This window comes from Charadrius vociferus, unplaced genomic scaffold (genome assembly GCF_000708025.1).
Source record: "Charadrius vociferus isolate BGI_N301 unplaced genomic scaffold, ASM70802v2 scaffold46, whole genome shotgun sequence".
Taxonomy (NCBI): Eukaryota; Metazoa; Chordata; class Aves; order Charadriiformes; family Charadriidae; genus Charadrius; species Charadrius vociferus.
In genome coordinates this window covers 3,147,079-3,171,815 of record NW_009648710.1, presented here as the reverse complement: position 1 = coordinate 3,171,815, position 24,737 = coordinate 3,147,079, and the positions used below count along the sequence as shown (strand labels likewise).

The 24,737-nt window shown below is 36.5% G+C and overlaps 1 protein-coding gene across 1 annotated transcript in view; it reads left to right on the top strand.

The window, feature by feature from the left end:
* The window catches only part of PARN (poly(A)-specific ribonuclease), a 71,467-nt gene that overhangs the window by 26,120 nt on the left and 20,610 nt on the right, over window positions 1-24,737 (top strand). Inside the window, exons 19-21 of the mRNA XM_009886587.1 lie at window positions 6,446-6,501; window positions 10,868-10,954; window positions 18,248-18,322. Of these exons, the coding sequence (XP_009884889.1) occupies window positions 6,446-6,501; window positions 10,868-10,954; window positions 18,248-18,322 (218 nt within the window). The remainder of the gene's footprint in view (window positions 1-6,445; window positions 6,502-10,867; window positions 10,955-18,247; window positions 18,323-24,737) is intronic.

Below are 24,737 nucleotides of genomic sequence, written 5' to 3'. Positions count from 1 at the left end.
GGTTTTGATTGGTGTTCTGGTTCACACTAGTAATGCTGCAGAGAGGCCAGGATTTGTAAAGTAAATACCTTTTCTTTTGAAGAGAATGTTTTACTTCCTGCTAACCTGTAAAAGGACATTTAGAAGAGAGCCTGGTCTGCGTTAATGGCCTTGTCTATGCCAGTGTCTGAGGATTTTGGAAAATTATTTGTAGAGTAAGCTTTGGGAGTAGTGGAACTGAAGAAAAACTGGTTAGCTGTTCTTTATGTTGTAGGACACTCAGAAACTGGTGATAGTTAAAACTGAGCATGCTAAACAGTCTGGAAAAACAAAAATATTCCTACTGTGATATCAATCTGAATAACACAAAGCTATTGTATTGACATTATCAGGTAACCCATTTTTAAGAAGGCATAATAAACATACACAATTAGTAGTTTGTGGGATGATGTTATGATCGGTATTTTGCTTTTGAATTGGATCTTCATGAAAATTACTTGAACAAATTGAAGTAAGACTTGAGGAATCTAGAAGTCTATGTATAGATTTGATTCTTTGGATGTTTAATCAGTAGATTTTACCTTATGAAGCTTCTAAAGGTAGTATAACCTGTCATGTAAAGGGAAAGGGGTTGAAGTTAAAAAGTTCCCAGTGCTTTAGTCTTTTTGTTTGCTTAAATTCAGGACAAATTCGATCTTTTCAAACCCTGTTGTATAGGAGTTGGCAAAAGTCATTATTTTAGCTTCAGATGGCCTGCACAAATGAGGGAATAATCGTGATCAATGGCTTTTAGCTTTCATTGGTCTGGAAACCAAAGGACTATAGTGACAGCAGTTAGGAGATTCTTGTGACGCTGGGATGTGAGGCAGTAACTCCATATATTCTAGCAGATATTACAAGTTGTATGCACGTTCCTAGATTGAACGCAGACCTGCAGTGACCGCTTGATTTGGATGTGAAGGTGATGATATAATTGACCAGCATAATTTCATTTTAAGATAGGATTTATCACAGCGTTGTTTTCTGTAACACCAGCACACACACATGCCAACTAGTAGATGCCAATTGAGGGGGTTATTTTTTCAATCATTAACCAAAATGCTTTCAGTTCTTTATAGAGATGTATATCTGCAACAAGTACAAACTGAAACTTCTAAAACTGTTACAATAATAGGTTAAATTTAAGTTTTTTCAAGTTCATTAAGTTGTGTACTTCAAATGTGACATTCCTCTAACAGTGACATTTCAAAGTTTTGAGAGGAAGCCTGCCATGTCTATTCTGGCTTCAGAGTTAACACTGCCTAATGGTAATGAAAGGGAAAGTTACCAAAAAATTGTAAGGAGAACAACAGCGTGCAGGTTTGGTTTTTGGGGTTTTTTTTCCTTTTTTGAGCAAGAACTGAAAATTTCTGTTTACAAGAAAAAAAGGAAGCTTATCCATTTTGTCTTTGTTCAGAACTTGTAGCTTCTTGTTTCAGAAAAGCTATGTATTATTTTTAAATCACAGAAACTTGGAAGACTTGCCATGTCTTACTTTCACATGATCTGAGAAGCTTTGCGATGTTCTAACTAACATGTGCCACCTCCCCTCAGTCAGAGCTTGGAGACGAGACTGTCTCACCTTTTGCTTGTAGTGAGCAGGCCAAGGCTTGTATTTTGAAAACTTTTTTTTTGTTCACTATAATACAAAATAACAAATCAGACAACCCCATTTATTTAATTATATTAAAAAAAAAAAAAGGAAAGATTTAACTACGTGTTAGAAGTCAGAGCTGTTGGATATTTAAATGACCAAGTCTTTTGCTCTGTACAGTATGTCCTTGCAGACCAGATTGCTATTTCCAGCACTTGATCTGTTTAGCACCTGTAAGTCGCATCCAGGGTTTGTGGAATTTCCATAGTTATCTCAAGGTCCCTAGTAAGTATGTTGCTTCTGGGGCTTTTTTGCAGGTATGCTCTAGGCTGCCAGCTAGTTTCCTCTTACACCTAGTTTTCTCTAGTTTGTGGTCTAGAAGCTTTCCCTAGCTGAGCATCCTCTCTTCCTCCTGGGGAGAAAAAAAACTATCTTCCTCCTTCCTCCAGAAGTTCTACCTGATCCTGTGGGCAGCAATCAGAACAAGGAAACCTTTTCCTTTGTGCTGTAGTCATGTTCTTCAAGCAAAACACAAACTACAACATGCAAACAGTAAGCTAAACAAATCAAAGTTATACTATCTGTCACAAAAGTTTTTCCTGAAAGGAGCTGAACAGAGTAGTTTATTATAAGGCAATTATTTAGAAGCAATGTTCTCAGTTTGAACTATTGTCAAGAGAATCTTGAAAATGTTCTTTAAAGTAGACCTCTTTATGATTCTTTGGATTGCTTATAAAGTCTTAATTTCAAGATAGGATTTTGGAAATGTTCTTTGTTTGAATAGACTTGTCACTAATGTGAGTAGTGGGAATAAATTTAAAACTGAAAAATCAAGCTTTGACTTTTACAGACTTAGCCTTCAAAGGACAGTAATACTTTTTTTTCAGTAGTTTATTTTTACTTTTTTCATTATGTCAGCAAAGTTATGGAACTTCTGGCTTGCCATTCAAGAGTGGTGGCCAGCATATAAGTTAATGTTCATATAGGTTAATGATGACTGTAGGTAAAATCTTTAGTTTCAACTTCTTGTAAGAGTGGAACTGATTAAAAACAGACTTTGCCTTAGGGTTGTTTGGCTCTTTTAGGCATAATGCACTAAGTTATATGATAAACAACTCAATAAGCCAAGAATTCCAGAGATGCATTTCTGTAATCTTTATGCTTCATTATATATACAACATCTTTGAAAAATCAATCTGCTGTGAGTAATCCCCGATGAGCACTTACAAGTTGAGATGATGGGGCTTTTTATATTGTAATATCTAAACTCCTATGTTTATAACTTAGATGCTATATTATGCTATATGCTTTGGAGTTGATTTGAAATTTTTTGACCTGTTTGTTTAGAGCAACATCTCTTCTCTTCTTCCATACCTCTTCCCCTGCCTGCAAGCCCCTCCCAAAATTTTAATAGCAACTTTATTTTGGATCTCCTTGTTGTTTGAATGTTTTTTTTTGCTTTTGATGTAGTTGGAGATGGGGGGAAAGAGGTGTTGGGAAATGAAAACACCATGTTTTATTGAGTTGAATAGCATGATGGTCTGCAGAAATGTAATTTATCTTAGAAATATTTTTTTTTCATACAAAGGGATATCGGAGACCAAAATTTGGCATATGTGCAAATAGGTTGGTGTTGTGCTGTATTTGTGGAAAATGTCTTACCAGGGAGCTAGGTTCTCTGGCATATATTGCAAATCAGTTAATTTCTCCCTTGGCTTTTCTATATTAATTTAATTTTCTTTGCAAAATTGTTGAAAAAGAACATCAAGGTGCATTTTGACTGATAACTTTTCAGTCACAATGTAGGAGTAAACAATTGTTGTCCTTGTGTTTTCAGCCACATGTGGCTGCACTAGTTACTGAGCTGGATTTCTTTTCTTTTCTTTTTTCATCTGTATCAGTTTCATCACACAGCTGTGAAAACTTTCGTCCTAGCTCAGTGCAGAGGAAGAATGCTGAATGCTTGAGACTACTTAGGCATTGCTGTGAAGTGGCATGATCACAGCCTTGCTCTCCTTATTTTACTTGACTTGCCACAGAAACAATTGTCTTCCAAGTGGCTGTCTCAAAATACCTGAAGGTTCCTAGGACATTGCTGGATATTGAGGAATAGACCTCTGACCATGTGATCTGGTTGTAGCCTCTAAACAGTGTAGGAAATAACATTTTTTAGCTTGGTCAGTAGAGCTTTTAAATAGTTGTGAATTAATGTCATGAAAAGGAATGTCGTTGCTACAACTTCACAAATCTAGCTAACAATATAAAGTAGGGTTTATGTTGTTGTACGGAACAACCTTATCAGTTTAAATTTTCTGCCGATCGGTGAGCAATCTGACAACCATAGTTATGGATACTTAATTGTGAATTATGCTGCAACTCGGTGTTTGTAATTTGTGATGTAAGTTAGTGCTATGAGATGCAGTTATTGCTGTAACATACTTTAAGTGCACTTAATATTAAAATCAGTATGTAGACTATTTCTTCAGGGAGTGTGTGTATGTGCTGTTTAGAGACATAGTTCTTTGACCAAACAAATAAATGTAGGATTTGTCTCAGAGGATAAAAAACTGATCTCAATTAATCTCAGGTATACGCATTTTTTTGGCAGAGATCTATTCTTGCTGTTGGCCGCTGTATTGCTTTCTCTCAACATTATAAAACCCGGGGGAGGGCAGCTTAACTAATATTCTCCCTAGAAGTTTTTGTTGCATTTTTAGTAAACTTTATCTTGATGAAAACTGCTACCTAGGAAACTAAACTAGTTATTTGAGTACTTTAAAAAGTAGCTGGTTCCAAGAATTCTGTGAAAGCTTTTTCTTCAGATAGTTCAACTTAAACCAAATCTGCCTTTTTTTTTTTTTTTAATTTTGCTAATTTCGATGGACAACCTTCATCCAGTGAAGACTAAACTACTTTTACTGACTAGCTGAAATACTGTGTATTTAGGCTGTGCTTATCCCCTACACTGGAGTTCGAAGGCAACTGTGGCTCATACTAACAGTGACATTGACATTATTTCAGATGAAGGCATGAGCACAAATCATAGGTAATAAATAGAACTGAGCATCTTGTGACAGTTTGAAGTGAAACCCACCTTACTAGCAGCGCATAGATCCCAGACCTGCAAGTTCTTTTCTGCCCAGCTAGGTGCTCTGTGCTGGTGGTATGTTCCTGCCTGTTGTCTTCCACCAGAGACAGAATATAGTCACCTCCCTTCTATTCCTCCTTGGAAGGTGTCCCGCACTCCCCCTTTGCATTCTTCCTCCCTTGAATCTCATAAAAGATACCCTTATGGCCTGATCACTGTCTCCTGTCTGTTGTTTTCTGGGTGGATGGCTTTTTGTTTTTCTTTTTTGAGCAATAGTACTGCATGTCCTGTCGGTTTTACCCCAGATCTCTAGGAGAAGTCACAGTAAGGACGTTTTTCTCTGTTTCCTTTTGGAAGCTGTGTTCTGAAGCTAGCTTCGTTCTCAAGATATCACTCCTGTCCTGTTTAGACAGCTATAATGAAGCCAAGGCTATAGGAGTATGGCACCTAAAGCTAAACATAAGAAGAAACTCTTTGTAAAATATCCTCATTACTCAGTGCTATGCTGGAATCGTTAAGGTTTCTAAAGTTAACTGATGCCAATGTTTCTAACTTTGATTGATAAAATTCCTTTTAGGTTCTGCAGCGCTCAGAGGGACACAGTGCCCATTATGCTGTATCCTCCCTGAGGCTCAGGAAGAGAAACTAAGTGGGACAGTGTGAATCATAACTGGGGCCAGTTCTCTGAAGGCACTCTGGCTCTCATGTGAACCTGTCATATAGTCCATTTTCTCCCTGGTGTTTTGTTTTGTTTGGTTTTTTTTTTCCCCTCTTGAGTATTTATGATAAAGACAAGTTATTAACTGCATTCCAGTAGACTTTTCAGTGGTACAAGTAACCATAGGGTCATAATATTCAAAATCTTAAAAACTAGTAGTGAGTGTGGTATGATACAAAGAATCTCTAGAGAATTACAGATCAGTCTGCACACTTAAAAAATGTTTTTATCAGCTGTTTTATCAGTTATTACTTAGTTGAATACTGTAACTGTAATCTGATAAGCATTTTAGAAGCTTTTTGAAGTTATGATAGAAAAGTTATTTATTTTAACCCTCCAGTGAACAGTATACACAACAAATGTTTTGTAGCAGCAATGTGGCATCTATACCTGTGACAGGATTTCAGGCTACTTACCTTATATTGGACCGAAATAGTTTTCTGAGCTGCATGTGAGCTTTTATTGAAATAATTTCTTGAATGTTTTCAGAAACTCTTCAGTTATATATTAAAGGGCAAAAGACGCATCCTGGGTGTCTCCACTAAAGTGTGTCCTGGTTTGAGGGCACAATTGGTTTTGCAGTTTTAGGGTTTTAAGATCCATTCTGTCTAAAGCATGATGCAGTCCTCAGAAAATGGGAAAAACTACATGTGTATTTTGAATGACAGCTTTTGCACTCTCCATTGTGTAACTGGCTCTTATTGTGCAGAGCTGCTACTTTCTAAATGTTCATTTTCCCACTTGTTTTAATTGTTTTCAGCAGTAACAGTTTGGGGTTGGTTTGTTCTTGTTTTGTTGAATAAGTAAAACTACTAGCATGATGCCAAGTAACTTTTTGAATCTGGATTGTTAGATAATGGATTGGACTTAATTAGAGGGTCTGTTCGGTTTAATATAGCTTAAGGTATGGTTAGGATGATTAATTCTGCCTCTTCAGAAGCAACATCTAAAAAACTATAAAAAGTAAAGCTTATTAAAAGGTCTTTAGGCAGAAATTTGCTAATAGTGCTTTTCCGTTTTGCTTCAGGCTATTTCTTATGAGAGTAATGGACATACCATACCTCAATTTGGAAGGACCAGACTGTAAGTAGCTTATTTCATTGTAAACTTAGTACCATTCTGACTAATTTTCTGGAGGAGGAAGCGTAAAGATCAGTTATCATATATCTAAAGCATGGGACATCAGCTGTGTTTAGGTTATTAGCCACTTATCAAATGATCTAAGCGTCCCCTTTTTTGTTTTTCAATGAAACAGTAAAACCGTCTTCGACTTCGACCAGAGAATCTGCCTCATAAAGGTGATTGTCTAGAACAGATTAAACTATTGTAACTAAGTGTAACAGAGTTTGAAGTTAACAGCTTTATGGTTATTTTGGGTCCCTATTCTTGCATATTGTACAACATGTCAAGCGAGGTCTTAATACTCTCCCCCTCTCACCTCACCCCGGCAGTAAATACAGAGTGCAAACTAGTGAATAGCAAGTGCTCCTGAAAATCTTCTGGCCACTTTCCTTCACAATTTGCATGCAGCACTACCTTTACTTAACTTCAATCAAAACATCAATTCTTTTGCTGCTTGAGATTATGATTACATAAATGGAAAAACATTACTTGAAATATTTTTACATTTCAAGTTATTTCAGGTTACAGACCTGAGGCTGTAATGAGTTGTTAATACATTTAAATGAAAACAGATTTTGCTAATAAAAACATCCTTACTGTTATGGGATGTTATACTGTGAGGGAGAAAACTTCAGATGTGTGTTGCCACTGATGTCTTGACTTACAAAAATGTTAATCCCTGGAGGTCAGTCTAGTCCTTGACTAGATGAAAGCTTAATTTTATACCGTGAAGCCAGATACATGAATGTCTTAAAAATGATACCCATCTGGAAGCAATATTAGCGCGAAGACGTTTTCCACCCCATGCATCGGAAAGCTCAGACTGGAGGGTGACCCTTTATTAGATGCTAGTTTGATAGTAACAGAATGCAGTACTAGAAAGATAGAAGTAACTACTGGAAAGGAAAATATATGCTGTAAGGGCATGTATTTACTCTTTAAATGCAGTTAGACGATCAGATCACTGAGCTCTGGCTTGGTGGATCTATTGGAATGGTTATCTAATTATGTTGCATACTTCTTTCCCCAACCGTTTGATATTGAGTGGAAGAATGGATAAATACTTTGGGTCATTGAAAGAATGCCAAAGCTACTAAGCTGTAAAGATGCTACTTCCAATTGCTAGCCAACTTACAGGATTGTTTTGATACTTTGCCAAGAAGAGTTGCCAAAAAAGAGTCTGCCTCTGAAAGTCTGTCTCTTTTATCTGAAAGTCACTCCTGTGGAACAGACTGATGCAGATGTTACAGCAGAATCTGAACCAGTGAGACTTTCTAAGCTTCAAAACAGAAAGTACATGTAGGGTGGCATGTTTGGCTGGCTGCTTTAGAAACTTTGATTTCTATTCTGAGATTTAAATGCTATTGTACGTTGACGAAGCTGTCTGGTTGGTGGTTGTCTGTAAGGGCATTTTTGCAGAGAAGTAAAGCCACAGAAAGAATAAGGCCACATTTCTGTGGTAGATATACTTGGAGACTTTATTTAAAAAAAGAAAAAAAAAAAAAGTGAGGTGCATAGCACCTAGTTAGCACTAGGTGACTGTCATAAGTTTTGGTGTGTTTGTCAGTTTGTTTGTCCTGTAGTGTTACAGCTAGTTTGTGCAATTTTTCTAGAAATAATGGAGTTTGGTAACATGTGCTAGGTCAGATAGTATTGAGTATGTGAACGTGACTTTCATCATCATCTTTTTTTCCCGTATATTGAAAACTCCTTTAAAAAGAGTGAAGTTGCTGCACAAAATGACTGCAAAGCAGAATATGAATCAAATATTTCTCACGTGAGTAGGTAGAAGATATAGAGGTTTAACCAAGGATTCAAAGTGAATTTAAGAATAAACTGATACTGGAGGGTTAGGAGTGTTTTCTTCTCTCTAACCAATAGGAAAAGGTTGTTACAACATCTGAAAATAGAGTTGTTACAGTTACAATTCTCTGCTACTGGATTGCTAATACTTAAACCTTTGAATCCTTAGCTGTTAAATAGGCTATACAGCAATGAATTGATCTTAAAAGGCTATATTCCTGCGTACTTGTCTCCAATATCAATTTTATTTCAGCTAATATGATCAGACAATTGAAAAATTTACTCTTTTGTAAGCTGCATGGGTTCTGCTAACCAACTAATTAGACACCATGTTACAACTTACCACAGGGTCTTCCATTTCTTTTCAACTGAAAAACTAGGTTCTTTACCTAAGTGGAGCAAAACAAGTAATTACTCAAAACAAAACTTACGAAATTTATTTTCACCTGACTTCATTAAGCATTCAGCATTTCAGTTATGAGATGCCGAGTTACAACTGTGTTATTTTTTACTGTTGATACTTGCATAATTGTGCTTTTGTGAAGGTTTTGGGGTTTTTTTGTTTTTGTTTTTTAAATATTTTACTACTATTATTGTATTCATGCTACAGTCTCTTTCTTAGAAGATAGATGTATTTGGAAATCTCTGTCCTATTTTCATGACATGTTTTGGTTAGGAACTTGAATTAGAGGCCTCTGAATAACTGTTGTGTTCTGTTGAGCTTATGCAAGATGTTAAAAAATTATTTGGGAATAAAAATTCCATTAACCCTTTGCACAGGGTTAGAACCAAAATGCATAAAAATCTGTTCTACCTATTCACAAAACACTGTAGTTGTTGAAAGCTACAGTTCTCAAGTTCATGCGAAAATGAAGCCTTACTTGTGGAATAGTTACACCCAGATATGTACATGCGTTCCAGTATAAAGTGCATACGAGGCTGAGGGCACTACCACTTACTGTAATTATTAGTCATAACTGAATTGTAGTAATAGCTAGTGCTTAACTGTCTTTATGAAATTAAAAATTCACAAGGCTTTAATCAGTAAACAGTGCAAAGCTGCATCTTAACCAAATGTGGGGAAAAAAACTAATGTGTTTGCCCATGTGTAACGGGGTCAAGTACGCATGAAAGTTGCATGTAGCAATAAAAAGTGGTTGATAGTCCGATTTGGACATGTGCGCCACAAATGAGATCCGACTTGAAAAATTCTCCTATTTTAATGCTGAAAGCTGAGGCAATCAGAAACTAGAAAAGTTTGTATCACAGAAGAATTCAGGAGGTGATTCACTACGATGAAGGTCAGTCCCTGTATCTCTGTACCCAAGGAAGAGAGAAGCTCTTCCTGAGAGCGTTTCCATGTGGTCAAGTTAAAATCTGATCATATAAAGCTGTGCGTTGCTAACCCTTGAGTTACCTTTAACAAACTAGAGCGGTAAATGATAAAGTGGAACATTCCACTTTAATGGTTCAGCCTCTGTCTAACATCAAATGTAAAATGACAAGGGAAGATCTCATAATGTGTCACGCGTAAAAAACATAAATCTGTGCAGATACCTGTGAAGAGGGTCAATTAATGACTTGTAAATAGTTTCATATGAAAATGGAAAATATTTCAATATCTTTGCACCTTAAAATATAGTATTCCACTTGCTTCTTTTTAAAATATTACAGAAATTCACAGGTTCTAAAAGCTCAGGTGTCTGGTGAAAGGAGCTTCAGTCGCACGTACATTGTGGTGATCTCTTATGTACAAGTGATCTTTACTGGACGAGGTGAAAGGTCCATCTTGTTCAGTATCTTACCTCTGCTGATGACCAAAACCAGATATGTAGGGGGAAGTGTGTAAAAGTAAGGCAGACATACAGTGATAATTCTGCTGTACTCTTACCTTGTCCAGCAGTTTGGCGTGGATTCTCTCTCTCAAATTCACAAAGCTCCAAATAACCTCCAGTGGACACCAAAGATTTCTTTGGCACTTCTTTAGACGTTGGCCTTTATATGCTGTTTTTTTCTTGGTGTAGTTTTTAATTAAGAAAAAAATGTCTGTCGGTGTGTATATTCTGGTTTGTACCTAATGTTACATAAAACCTGAATTCAACATTGTTTCACAGTAAGTTTTTTATTGACAGAAAAATGGCAACATTGAATTATTGAGAAGATTTTTTTTAAAGCTAGAGCTGGAACATCAAGAGGCTGTTGGTTTTTCCTTCTGTCCTTGAACTTGGTGCAAAGGATATGAAGGACTGGATTGTGGGCATTTCCCACTGCATGTAATACTGTTTCAATTTCTTCTACAGATGAGCTAGTAGGATTTAGTATGTCTATTTCATGCATAATCGCAGGCACATTTTTGTTGGTATCTGATGTAGTTTCATAGATCTTGGTCTGTTTTCTTATTTAAGAAAAAAAGTGGGAAAGAAAAAAAAAAAGCTACATGACCATATTGGATAACTTTTTTGGGATATTCTAAAGATACCAGTAGTGACTCTTATTTTAAAAAATGTTTTCTTTTGTTTCACAGTGCAGCCAAAACGAGATCATGTTCTTCATGTTACTTTTCCCAAAGAGTGGAAGACTAGTGACCTTTACCAGCTTTTCAGTGCCTTTGGTGAGTGGTGTAGTCTATCCTTCCCTATATATTTTTTTTCCCTCTTTGTCATTAGCAAGTACCTCTTGTTTTGTTTGTTATTTTTAATTTGTGGATGCAGACTTACTCCTAGTATAGATAATGATGAATTTCCTTCGGTAATTTTTAAATGGTCTCCTGTGGACTTTGTAATGATGTGTTGAAAATGTCTGCCCTGATGAACTGTTCTTTAGAAATTTTCTGATGTGGTGCTTGGTGAATATCATGGCCCTTTGAGCCTTTTATTTACAGCCTCTCCTGGGAGGAGGTAAGAATTTATATAGGTGGGTAAAGGGAGTGGGGATTGGTGTGAATAGCAGATAAAGATTTTGGGAATAAGGTTCCTTCTGCAGCCTGCTTAAAGCCAGACGCTGTTTTATGTGAGTCTAGGCAAGCAAGCAAGCTTGAAACTAGCCAATTTGATTCCAAGACTGTGAACGCCATCTAAGTCAGAAGAAACAACAAAAAAGCTGTCTAATAACTGGTAGTCCTGTTTTGCTTCTGCTGAGTATTGATATATGATGTGAGGACATGGAGATCCTAATTAGACAGCGATCTCCTGATACCTATTTCTTGCTTTGCATCCCTAAATCGGAAAAAGAATGAACTTTCCTACAGTCCTGTGTTGGATGTCGTTTTCAAGATTTTTATTGCAGATTGGTTTCTCTTTTCTTATTGCTAGGTAACGTAATGCTTCAAAAGAGATCTTCTGGGCTTGCAAATAGTTTTAAATTGTTTTGCTGTGGGTTTTTTTTTGTTTGTGTGTGTTTGGTTTTTTTAAAGAGGTAACTTCTTTCCATTTCTTAATTTTTGTTTTAAATTAAATGTTTTATCACTCTTATTAAAATAATTTTTCCCATTATTTTCCAGAAATATTTGCTTGCAATACTTACATTATTGAAAGTAGCTTATTAAATGTTATGTATAATATACATTTATGCATCTTGTCTTCCTCAAATTCTGTAATAAGGATTTTAATGGGAAATTGCTTCCAAAAAAAAAAAAAGGAAACTTTAAAAGTGTTTATTGGGGGGGTCACTTTCTTATTTAAAAAAATAAAATCTTTGCTTTACATTACATTAATCTTGGCAGCTCCAAGCAGAGCATGTATGACTGCATTTGTAATTTCCCTATTCCTAAAAAATTTTCTGCTTGGCACTAGAGTTTCCCTTTTCCTGCCCCAACTCTTACTTGAAGTCCCAGTACTGCTTTTTGTCCATTGGAGTACAATCGCTGTAAAAACTGTGCATATTTTTACATGTGTTTTTAAGCAGACAAGTGACTAGTTGGCTCTCTATTATGAAATACACCTTTCCCCTTCTGGGGACAAGCAAATGAAGAGATGTCAGTTCAGCTAGTTCTTGATCAGTGCACTGCAGTTGTTTCAAAGTAATAGAACCATACAACAATTTACGTTGGAAAAGACCTTTAAGATCGAGTCCAACTGTTAACCTAGCACTGCCAAGTCCAGCGCTAAACCACGTCCCTCAGCACCACATTTACATGCCTTTAAAACACCTCCAGGGATGGTGATTCAGCCACTTCCCTGGGCAGCCTGTTCCAATGCTAGATTACCCTTTTGGTGAAGAAATTTTTCCTAATACCCAATCTAAACCTCCCCTGGTGTAACTTGAGGCTGTTTCCTCTTGTCCTGTCACTCGTTATGCACCACATTTAATGACTTAAGTCAGAGTTTGTAGTGTGGCAAATGAATTCAGGGCAAACCTGAACCTAACCTCCACTGAAACAATTGCTGTGGTATCCATAAGGACGTTTAATCACCAGAAAAGGATGGAAGTCCCTCAGTGTACTCAGTCTTGTCACTCCTGTACTTGCTGTGGGTCACCACACTAGTTTACAGAATGATACCATTCTCCTCTTCACCTAGAATTGTGACCTGATAGTCTGTGCAGGTTCTCGGGACCTGTATTCACTCAGTTCCTTCTGACTTTTTGATCTGTACTGCAGCTTGGTGCCAGTATAATTCTGGATAGGATTTAATGTTCCCGATTGGGAAATCTAGAATGTGACAATCATAGAATGGTTTAGGTTGGAAAGGACCTTGAAGATCATCGAGTTCCAACCCCCCTGCCATAGGCAGGGACACCTCCCACCAGCCCAGGTTGCCCAAGGCTTTGAACACCTCCAGCCTGGCTTTGAACACCTCCAGGGATGGGGCCTCAACAACCTCTCTGGGCAACCTGTTCCAGTGCCTTACCACCCTCAAAGTGAAAAACTTCTTCCTAATGTTTAATCTAAACCTGCCCTCTTCCAGTTTATAGCCATTCCCCCTCGTCCTGTCACTACATGACCTTGTAAAAAGTCCTTGAGATTCTTCTAGAGTTGCTATTACAGGGGTAAGAAACAACGCAGTTCGGATGGTTTTTTTCTATAGGCTTTTAAAGACTCAGCCATATAATTTTCTTATTTTATTAACTCCTCCCCTTCAGTGTTGGTGTGAAACGCAAGCACAGATCACTACCACCAGAGGTCACACTTACACATCTCAAAATACTAATCAGTTTTGAAATTCCCATTTCTCACTTCTCCAGATTTCAGAGCTGAATGTTTTCATACCTGGATTTACAAACTCCTGGTATTTGGGTGGTACTTAATCTATATTTCAGTTTAGGTCTTCTTGCCCTGGTATCTCAAAACAAACTGCAGATTGTTCCTTCCAAAATTTGAGGAGAACCTGTGCTTTTTCACTTGTACCTGGACAGAGACAGTTATGTCTCTCAGACAGACAGCAATGTGAGGTTAAGTGATTTGCCAAAAGCCCCCAAAATATGGCAGTAATAGACATGAATTATGCCAATTTATTACACCAGTTAAACAAAAGTGTTTTTAAATTAGGCTTTTGCCTGGATTAAAAATCATTTGTTAAATTGAATACCAACAATAAGCTGACTTTATAGAAAAATTCTTTTGAATTTATTTTAGCCTAGTAAGTATTGAAGCAGAGTTGTAATCTTCCATGAAGCTTCTAATGAAAGCAGTGAAACAGCTGAAGGGGCTGCAGTGTCAGACTTGGAACTGTTTTACGTTTGCTACTCTAGGAGTGTTCATGATTCTGAAGTCTTTCAGCACTGCATGCATACCAAGCGGACACCTGTTCATGCAAGATGTTTTTATAGTCTCATGGGTGAATGTAGTTTCAGTGTACAAGTACTTGCAGTACTATATAGTCTCTTAAAACACTTACTTTCTTTAAATTCTTAAGCTTGTGTAGTTTATTTGGTCATGCTGATGTGATATATGAAGGTATTAAAATAGTATTTGCTGGAATACAGCTTTTGTCTATAGTCTTCACTGCTATGTAAAGGAATGTCTTTGAAACACATACTAAAAAGTATTATAAAAACTGCCTAAAAAATTTCCAAGTGAGTGGAGTGAAACCTATGTATTGTATTTTGTGAGAACATAAGAGTTGTCTTTAACAGGGAGGTGAACACAGATGCAGTTCATGGAGTCATAGTGATTTTGAAGATGCATAAATTACTTTAAAAATGTAACCAGTCCTTTGTGCGTTTAAATCTTTTTCTGGTAGTCCAAGGTACTACACGGGCGAGTTTTAAGTGACTCTCAAGTACATTTTTGGACTCATTTACAAGTTCCATACACTATGGCACCTGTTCATGTTAACTGCTGTACTGCAGTCCCAGTTTAACTTTAATTAAAAAAAAAAAAAAAAAAAAGAGGAGCTTGAAAAATGTCCCTTTCAAAGGTGAACAACCTAGTTTAAGTAAAACTTCTAGCACACGGTATATATATCAAGTATTCTCATTCTCTCTGAGCTCATGTTCATATAGACATGTGAGCTTTGAGTGTTAGTTTTTTGGTTTGTGGGTTTTTTCTGGGTGTAGGGTTGGGGTTTTTTGTGGTATGAGTTTTTTTTGTTTGCTTTTTGTTATTTCTTTTTTGTTGTTTTTGGAGGGTTTTTTAATTTTAATCGTAGTTTTCTCTGTGCATTTCTGGCACTTTCTCCTCCTTCTCATGCCAATATTTCCTTCAGCTGTTCTTGCTTTCTTTGTACCCTGTCTTCCTGCCAGAAAGGTGGAAGCTCTGTTAACCCTTCTCAATTATTCACCAGGAAAATGTTGTTTGTGTTTAATATATTCTTCAACCCTTGCTCATAGACTAAAAGTTTCAGCTGTTTCTGTTGTCTGATGCAGTCAGTGTCCAGAAACTGTCAGCAATTCTATCATTGTGGTAATTTTTTTTAATTGTAAGGCAGTAGTATATATTGATAAACATTTTTGTTTCAATTAAGGTTCATGTAGTCCTAATAGCTATCCCAAGTGTTTAATTGCCACTAACAGTTGTTTAGGCAATGTATAAGAAAAGAGCCAAAGTAACAACTTTCCTACCTTCTAGCAATCTGTAACTTAGGGACTCATGAGCTAGAGGCACACTTGGATCTTTAGTTTGAGTCTTTCATCTCAGAAGCAGCAGATCAAATTTTCATCTACTCCTATTGAAGATGTTGTATTTCACATGATAATTCTTTACTTAACGTTACCCTTTTTTAGCAGGTGACGTTGTTTGACACTGCATGTAGTAGCAAACAGACAAGGGATCATACAGGCTGACAATGGTGTTTTTCAAAGTATTGAAGTGTAGAGAGAGAAATCTTCTGTTTTATTTCTCTAGAGCTAGTATTCTCTTACATTGCTGTATGTGGCTTACTTGGATTAGCCTTGCAGTAAGTTGGCATGTGGCTATGTTGATTGCTAAATATTGTACTTCAAATGCAGATGCATTCGCTTTTCAGTTCTTTATTGCCCTTTCACCATACTTTTGAAATGCACAGTATTTACTGAGTGCTTAGAAAGATTGCTGAATGATCTAATTTATTAATCTTATCTCTCTTAAATTCTTATTTCTTGATAATAATGAAATGTGACATAGTCTGAATAGAGTATTTTTTTAAGCATGGAGAATTGCATAGGAGCATTTGTTGCATTTCTCTTCAGATTGCAGCTCAGTGTCCACTATTTAATGTTTGATTTGTTCTTAAAATTATACATTTAAAATGTATAAATCTGAGTATAAAGGCAGCATATGTTGGCAGGTATTGAAACCCTTAATTATCTAAAATACCGAAGTCATTTAGAGTGCAGCAGCCTTTCTGCAGCAATGAAAAAGCATCTGATACTGAAATGACGTGCCATCAATTGGTTGGATTTTTATTTAGTTAGTTTTAGTTGGTATTTAGTGAAAACGTGGGCACCGAAGTCTATTTGAGTAGTGGCTGAACTTCTTCAGGAGAATTTACTTCATCACTGATTCCCTTTGATGTTTTATGCTAAGGGCACAATTGCAAGATATTCAGGAGAATTTTTCATTCTGATCTTTCTTTTGGTCTGTTCAGGGTAGACATGAAATTAATTAACCATATATGTAGGAAAGGGACAGAGCCTGGAGTGCATTTCCATGTCAAAGAATTACAGAAGAGTATGGTCTCAGACATCTCAAACGATTGTTTAGAAAACTTTCTGATTAGTAATGCAAAAGGGGAGGACTTGATACTCGAATTCAGAGCAATAACTTGTCAATGCACTTGGAACAGTGTTATATTGTGCAGTAATTTCTAATACTTAAAGGAAGCTTGGTGTTGGGGTCCTACCAAATGCACTACAATTTTGAGTTGCAATCGTAAATCAGCTTGGGCTTTTCCTGTGTTGTGAAATGTTGTGTCCTGCCAAGAGCATGTTCTCCCTACAGTAAAGACCCTTACCCGCAGGCGGAAAGATCTATGTTCTTCAAAGACTGAAATATTAGAAATTGAATTTATTTGCCCTGCAAAGTGTTTAAAGAAATTCTAACGTTTAACTTAGTGTAGGCTCTTCTTAATAGCAGCCTTAGCCTTTTAGTATAAGGAAATGTCAGAAACCATACTGAATTAATTATAGGTTTGGCAACCATCAAAATGATTATAACTTAAAGTCCTAAATAGCTGGCTAATCAAAGGTATAGCATGCAAACTAAATCTAACTAGGCTTTTATTTTTTATAATTAGAAAATCTGTTTATTATCTGGCTGGATTTCAGAAGAGACTTCTATAACCTTGTAACCTGTGGGCTAAATTAGATTTAAATAGATTAACCATCTGAAAATAAAATGCATTTTAAGCCATTTTGCTTCATTGTTTTTAACCTTGTAATGTCTGAAGGTTAAATGGTGGTGTAACATTGTATATAACTTGATTTCCTCGTCTGCCTGAAAAAAATTACACCAATTTTCAATATCTGAATTGTACAAACAGTAGAGCACTTAGATGAGGGCAGGAGATGTAAATGGATTTCAGAATATAATAGGACCTTGTGTCTGGAACGGGAATCCTTTCCTCTACTTTTGCTTGATTATGAGCTCTTTTAGTGCTAATGTGACACTTTAAGCCATTCACATAGAAAATGGACTAACTGCTTGATGAGTGGAGGAACTTATTTCCAGTCACTCTTCCATTGTCACAGCTTCCAAATGAGGTCGCTGATTTTGTGCATTTGTCCTCGTATTTACTTAGTTTTCATTGCACATTCAGGAAATGGTGTATAGTCTGATCCAAACAAACCAGAGTTTGAAGATTTAGTGTGTTGCAATAACCGGAGTTCTCCACTTGTGTGAACAACCTTCCGTGTTCCCCCCCTGCCCCGCTCTACTGGAATTTCTTAGCTTGGGTGTCTGTGCTAGTAAAGGAACAGTGAGTGGTAACTGGAGCTTGTCCATGCTGTGTCTTTAGGAGATGCTGTAGTTCTGAAGGACGAATAGGTTTGAATAGCTGTTCTTTATTTCGGTACAGACCTGAAATTTCCCAGAAAAAAAATGAAAAGCTAGATATCGGTTTCAATTAGCTTTAAAAATTCAATACATTGATTTGTCCACTGGCTTTAAAAGCTGACAAGTGGTCTTGGGATTTGGGTTTGATTTTAAAAAAAAAAAAAAAAAAAAAAAAAAAACGCGCTATGAAGAAGCAGAAGAATACTCTGGGAGTGAAAAAGGTATTAGATGTGTCTCTTCTCCTTTTGGTGCTTACCCTAGTGGGTCTGAGGGTATACAGGATGCATACACAGCCCTAACGGTCACTGCTTTCTGAACAGTTCCAGGCTCATGTACAACTGTGTATGCACTACGCACCTTTACAGTGGACAAAGGCCTTCTCAGGTGAAGTTACTCTTAGTTGACTATCTTCTTTTATGTCACGGCCCATCAGAGAAAATCTGTGACTAAGCCCAAGATAAAAATAGTCATAATAATTTCTTCTGCATTTTCTAGGTAACATTCAGGTTTCATGGATTGATGATACATCAGCATTTGTATCACTGAGCCAGCCAGAACAAGTACAAATAGGTAAGTGTTTCTGAATTTACTTCAGTATTAAGACTTGACTTCAACTGGCTCCTGTAAAATGCTCTGAGCCACTAGGGTCTGTGACTCTAATGGCAGAACTACTCACCTGGTTCAGATGCTATAGGAGGAACTGAACTTCCATAGTAGCGGCACATGTGTTGCAGCAAAGGCAACGAGCCCAAACTGGACTTGATTGAGACAGTTTTGTGTTTCATTCCATAAGCCTCCATGTACCTGAACCTTTAGGTAGAGTAATGCTAGTTTCTTCACTTGATGCAGTATTTCTTGAGATTATTTACTGTTACTTTGCACAAAGCAGAGCTATCAAATACTTTTATGGTCTTGGCCCTCAGATATCCTTTGGACTGATACACGTGTTTGGTTTGGTTTACATTTGCAAGTAACAAGGGCAGTGGAAAGCCTTTTGGGGTATTGTAGAACACATGTGAAATAATAGTCTACCACAGACCGGGCTGCTAATGTGTCTACAGTTTGTGTATTAATAATATGCAATCTCTCCAGACCTTAGTTTTTTAATTTTCATTTGAACTTTTAAGCTTAGCTTTGGAAAAAGTTCATGGAAGTATATGTGTTTAACTTTTTTCTCTAAAGCTGATTTGGTTTGGGTTTGGTTTTTTATATATTGCTTGGTTTGGATTTTAGGAGAGGGATTAGTTTAAAGAAAAAAATTTGTGCATGACTACACAAACACTCTTAGTGAACCCACATTCCTAATTCGCATAATTAGGACAGATAGCAATATTTTACTATTTACAATTGTGCTAGGTACTCTAGAAAGAACCCTTTCCAGTATAAGAAGCTGACTGAAAGCATAGAGCAAAATGGTATCTAGGTATCATAAGAAAAAATATGGCATAATTCACATGCTTGAGAAATCATCAAGAATTAAGTAAAAAGCATAGGAAGAAACCAACATTGCTGAATTTACTGAAAATATTGCTTCCAGTTATGAGAAAAACCAATCTTTTTGGGGCGTGGGCCTTTTGGGTTGGTTTTTTTTTGTTTTGGTTTGGTTTTTTGTTCTTGTTTTGGGGTTTTTTGGCTCTTGGTTGGGGTTTTTTTTTGTGGGTTTTTTTGGTGGGTTTTTTTTTGGAGGTTACCGCGGGATCCACAAGCTCTCAGTGGTTTCTGTAGTTCTTTTAGGCATATATTTGAGGTCTGACCCATAAACTTGCTGCTGAGCGCAAAGACCAGAAGTGGACCATTATACATGATTATTTGGGGTATGTTATGGTAGTGTCATCCCTATTTACTCAAATGCTTGCATCAAATGCTGTGCAGCCAGTGAGAGGGGCAGTATACGTAGCACTTTTGATTAAATGTCTGAGATTTTGTTGCCCTTAAGAGCTATCCTGTTAGAATTTCCACGATTAAGTTCTAAAAAGAAAAAAAAAAACCAAGTTAGAAAACCTCACTGAAATCACCATCATGTGTCTTAGGAAGCTCAAATAAAGCAGCTTTCGGGTTCTGACTGCATAATAGATGCATCTCTCTAACTCCTTATTAACATCCTGTGAGTGTTTATCATACTTCCCCATACGTATGGGTCTCTGCAGAGGATTTTGAGTGCTTACCAGCAGTCTTCTTACAGCAAACGCTCCATAGCAGCAAGAGCCGTTGTTTCTTCATCTATATATAGATGTAAGGACCATATAACTTCTAGTGAGAAGTTCCAGATAAAGAATTATGTCAAAAGAAATGTGGCCCTACTTTAGCTAGCTCTGTAACTCAGCAAAGCATTGCTAGCACTTCTTGCATGTGTTGTCTTAGTTTCTTACTTCTGAAGCTTTCATGATTTGTAAACTATATGTATTGTAGTTAGTGGTGATAGCAGCACACTAGCAAAGTTTTGACAGAAATACTATTCATGCAGCACCAAATATGTTTTAAGATTGGAGGGAATAAGCCTTAATCTAAATTGTTTTCAGTAAAAACATACTCTGAACTGTGCAATCACAAGTGGTATCTTTGTGAAGTAGCAACTTAACTGAAGTGTCTGAAGCTTTTTATTTCAGACCTGATTAATCTTATTCAGAGTTTGGTCTCCATGTATGAGGTATAGACTGAGGAAAAAAATTGAATAAAGGGTTGGAATTGTTCCATCTTTTTGCCTCTTCAAGAGGATCTGTCTTTGTGATGAAACGCAACAAAGTTCTGTTTTCTGCTTTTTAGTTCAGATGCCCTGATGTACAAAATATTTATTGGTCATTTTAAGTTTTTGTATCTGTGCCTTTTTCCCCCTCTTTTTTTCAAGCTGATTGCTTGTTTCTCTGAGTGGGACTTGCAAGACTATTTATTTTCAATAAAAAACATGTGTTTTATGCCATTTCATAAGCTGAAAGCCTTCCTAGATGCAGCTACAGTAACTTCCCCACTACCATCGTGTCAGTTACTTATCTGTTGTCTAAATGCCTGGCATACACATTCAGGACCCCTCTTTTTATTTATTTTTTGTTACAGCAACTGCATGTTGTGGAAAGAACTGAATGTCTGCAGAATATTTAAACTGAATCTTTCTGGCACTGCTCTGTGTGTGTCTTTTTTATGCTTTGACAAACAGGCTTGTTCTGTGGCCTATGTACTAGGAAGGAAGTTATTTGTTTGAAAGCTCAGGTGATTATAGTCTTTCATAGATTTTTATGAAATCAGGTTAGTAAAATTTCATATACTGAAAGCAGTCAGCCAACCAAGCTGATAAACTATAGCAACCTCAAATTCCAAAAAGCTGTGGATTTTTACTGTAAAATCGCTTAAACCTCTTGTTTGGTTCTTTTTCCTGTAATAAACACTTCATAAAATCAATTCCGTTATTCTATTTCCTGATCTTAAATTCTTTAATAAACTGCTTTGGCAATAAAAGTCACTATTTGTACTTGCGATTTAGTGAGCTGTGTTTAAGTGAAGAACCTAGGAAAAACTAATTACGTGGCCTGGTTTTTAACCTTTTTATATAAATATGTCTGCATCTTCTGGACTATATAAAAAGCCTTGGAGAAGTGTCAAACAATATGATAAAATGCAAGATGTTGCTGCAGACATACGTTTATGCTTACCTCTTAAAGAAGTTTCTGGCTTTGAGCTGGTATTAATATGTGTAGTTAACAAAGCACACATGTACAACGAAAGCATTTACGGAAGATAAATTGATTGAGAACATGAAGGGTGTATGGAAGTTTCCCTGTATTGATGAGGTGGTCAGATTTGCATTATATATGAGTCTAAGCATTGTAAAAATATCCAGACTTGTTTTGCATCCTTTTAATAAGGGAACTGCATAGGGAAAAGCTATGAAAATAGGATCAGTTTTGTAATAGTCTGAATCTTAACTGATTCTAGGTCTACCAAATTTTTTTTTTTACAGTCAGTTCAAATCTGGGAGATGTCTTTATTTTTCAGTTGCAGCAGTGATTCAAATACTGAATATTTGGCTGAACTAATGTAAAGTTACAGAATTGAACAGCAGATCATTTAAAGACTGATTTGCAGTCATGCCTTGATGGACATACTCAGGATAACCAGTTGATGAATATGGCTCATTTCTTAAAAACTTTTCTCCAATGTCTTTTTATTTTGGTCAGCCTTGTGGGTGTTAAAACCACCCACATGAAATATGTGATTTGTCCATATTACTAGTTTTGTGTAACTGTATCTAAGGGTGGTATTAAAATTGGGATGGTCTTGTGTCCTAAGCACAGGGTTTTTTTTCCGTACTGATTTGAAAAGTTTTGCTTTTCAAGATTAAAAATTACCTGATTTAAAAAAAAAAAAAAAAGGGGGGGGGGGGATAGGTTGGAGGAAAGGATTTTTTTTCAAGTTGTCTTTTACATTTCAGATAATTAATTAGAATTAATTTTCATGCTTAACCTTTACATCAAACAAATGACAGATCTCTTAAAATGTGATGCTTTGTATAAGCTGTTCTATGCTGTTTCTGTTGCTTCTAACTTTCCTGTCTTCGGGTATTTTAAATGGGCTAAAAACTTATTCATCTGCGTCCTGGGAGTACGTTGGATTTCTCATGTTAATATGCATAGATATCCATTTTGAATATGTAGGTAATAAAATGTATCTGTACATCCCCCGGTGCTCTTTAAAACAGTGTTCCTGAGTTATGTAGTATCATGGATGGTAACCATTAAGACCTAGTCAAAAACTGATTGATAAAACATTGGTCCATCTGCTTTTCTGTTTAAAAAGTATAAATCTGATGAGCTGAGTTATACGAAGGAGTAGCTCTTCAAATTTCACGTGGTAATCAGTAGTGTGTATGTGGCCTGGAAGAAAGCACACTCCACTTTTTTAATTGTTAACCCTGAAAGACCTATGAATCTTTGCAGAGTATAAAAAGACTTGTTCCCTCTTCCACATATTTCCCTCTGAAAAAATAAGTAGGGGAAAGGGCAGTATTTTTATAGGCAATTTTGGAGCTGTTCCTATGTCTCAGACTGAATATAGCATGCTTAAAACACATGAAACGGAAACCTCGGGAAATAAGAAGCAAATCCCTTAACTTTCTCATTTTGCTGCTTGTAATAATGTCCAAGAATCTTCATTTTATTTGGTTATTCATGCGACTCACGTATTGGCAGGCTCTCTCATTTAGTATGAGTAGAAAAGGCTTGTTTTTCTACAAAATCATTACAATTAGAACATAAACTTCAGCTTGAAGTGGAAGCTGCATCAAGACAAAATTTTAGTTAACCGTTTTGTAATCACCACAGACTTAGATGCCTGCAGTGTCTGTCTATGCAAGTTGTACCTGCCTATTTAGCGGGGGAAGATGGTTCTTGAGTTCTACTGGGCTGTGTTCTCTGTGTCGGTTATCACTGCTGAACTGCTACGTTGCCATGTTAAAGCCTGTAACAAGTTTGTGGAAGGGGTGGTTTAGAGGCCTCCAATTTGTGACTTTTTGCAATATGCTGTAAATTGATTTCCAAATAACAAGCACCAGAAAACAATAATGGAGAATAAACACAATCTATTTTTTTCGAGGATTGCTGTTCAAGGCAGGTAATTAATAAAAATTTGTTAAATGATTGATATTCCTTTAGTTGGACATCTGGGAGACAGAACTTAGTGTTGCCAAATTGTACTTCATGGGGTCTCAGCATTTCTGTCAGACATGGAGCATGTGCTTTTTAAGCGTGTGACAAAAGATAAAGCAATGTGCACTCTTATGGTTGATAACTATCAGAAACTTCAGAATTAACTTTCGGTGTACAACTTCTGGCTCTTACAACTCTCAGCTTGCTAGATAAGCTTGCTTTTGGATGCTGTTCAGCTTCGTATATTTATAAAGTTGGCTTTTCATCTGGAAAGGTTAGTATGAAATACGTACTATTTCAATGCTTCTTGGCTTACAGGGGTCTAGACTTCATACAAATAGTCTGGAAATGGTGGGGAAGATGGGGGAGACTTCAGCTTGTCTTAACTTTAAAGTAAACCCAATATGTTGTTTTAATTAATAAATCGATGTAACCTGAAGTATTTCAGCGTTTCAGCCATTTCAGTCTCTCAACCATTCTGGGCAGTTAATTAGTTTGTGAGTCCTCATTTAATGCTTTGTATCAGTATAAGCTCGTTATTCATGGCTTCCTTGAATTTTGTTGCCAGCCAACTTTCTGTGACTCTCTAGGTCACTGGTCTAAGAAGAACCTAGATGCACTCTTAAAGGGAGGTTCCTTTGTACTTGTGGAGTCTTTATAGGCCATCTAAAATGTACTCTTGAATATCATTGTTACTTGAGGGTGGGTTAATTTCTACAATGTGGGATGTTAGATTTTTTTTTAATGTGCTTGAAAGTAAAATTGGGTGTCTCTTCTGAGACATTTGATATAGTTATACGTTAATGGAAATAATGGACACGTTTATCAGTGGTACTTCAAAAATATACTTGGTTTATTTTCCCTTAGCAGCTAACAATTGCTCTTAATTCTCTTTGTGTAAGGCTTAGGTGCAGTTTAATAGCATCTCTGTACTGATTATGAGCAACTTCTAAAATATTTTGAAACCACTGGACGTAAGAGTGATTTCAACTTGAGAATCTTCCTAAGAATGTTTTTCCTGCTGTTTTAAAAGCCAATAAATACACTTAACCTGAAATTTTAATTACATGTGAAAAGCAACTGCTCATCATAAATGGCAGGCATTGAAATAATGTTAAATTGTTCCATGTGTTAGTGCCCTGATACATGAGCTCATATAGAATTTACTGTGTGCAAGATATCTTCTTCCTCTAGGCATTGAGTAGACCAATTTATTTAGACAGCAGGGGAGCAATGGACTAAAGCAGGTGCAGCAGCTGAAATTGTGATGGTCTTTCAATGGTTCTTGTTTAAATCATTAATCTTTCTGAACTTGTGAGTTTCTGAGACAGGGCCAGACTTTATGGTTT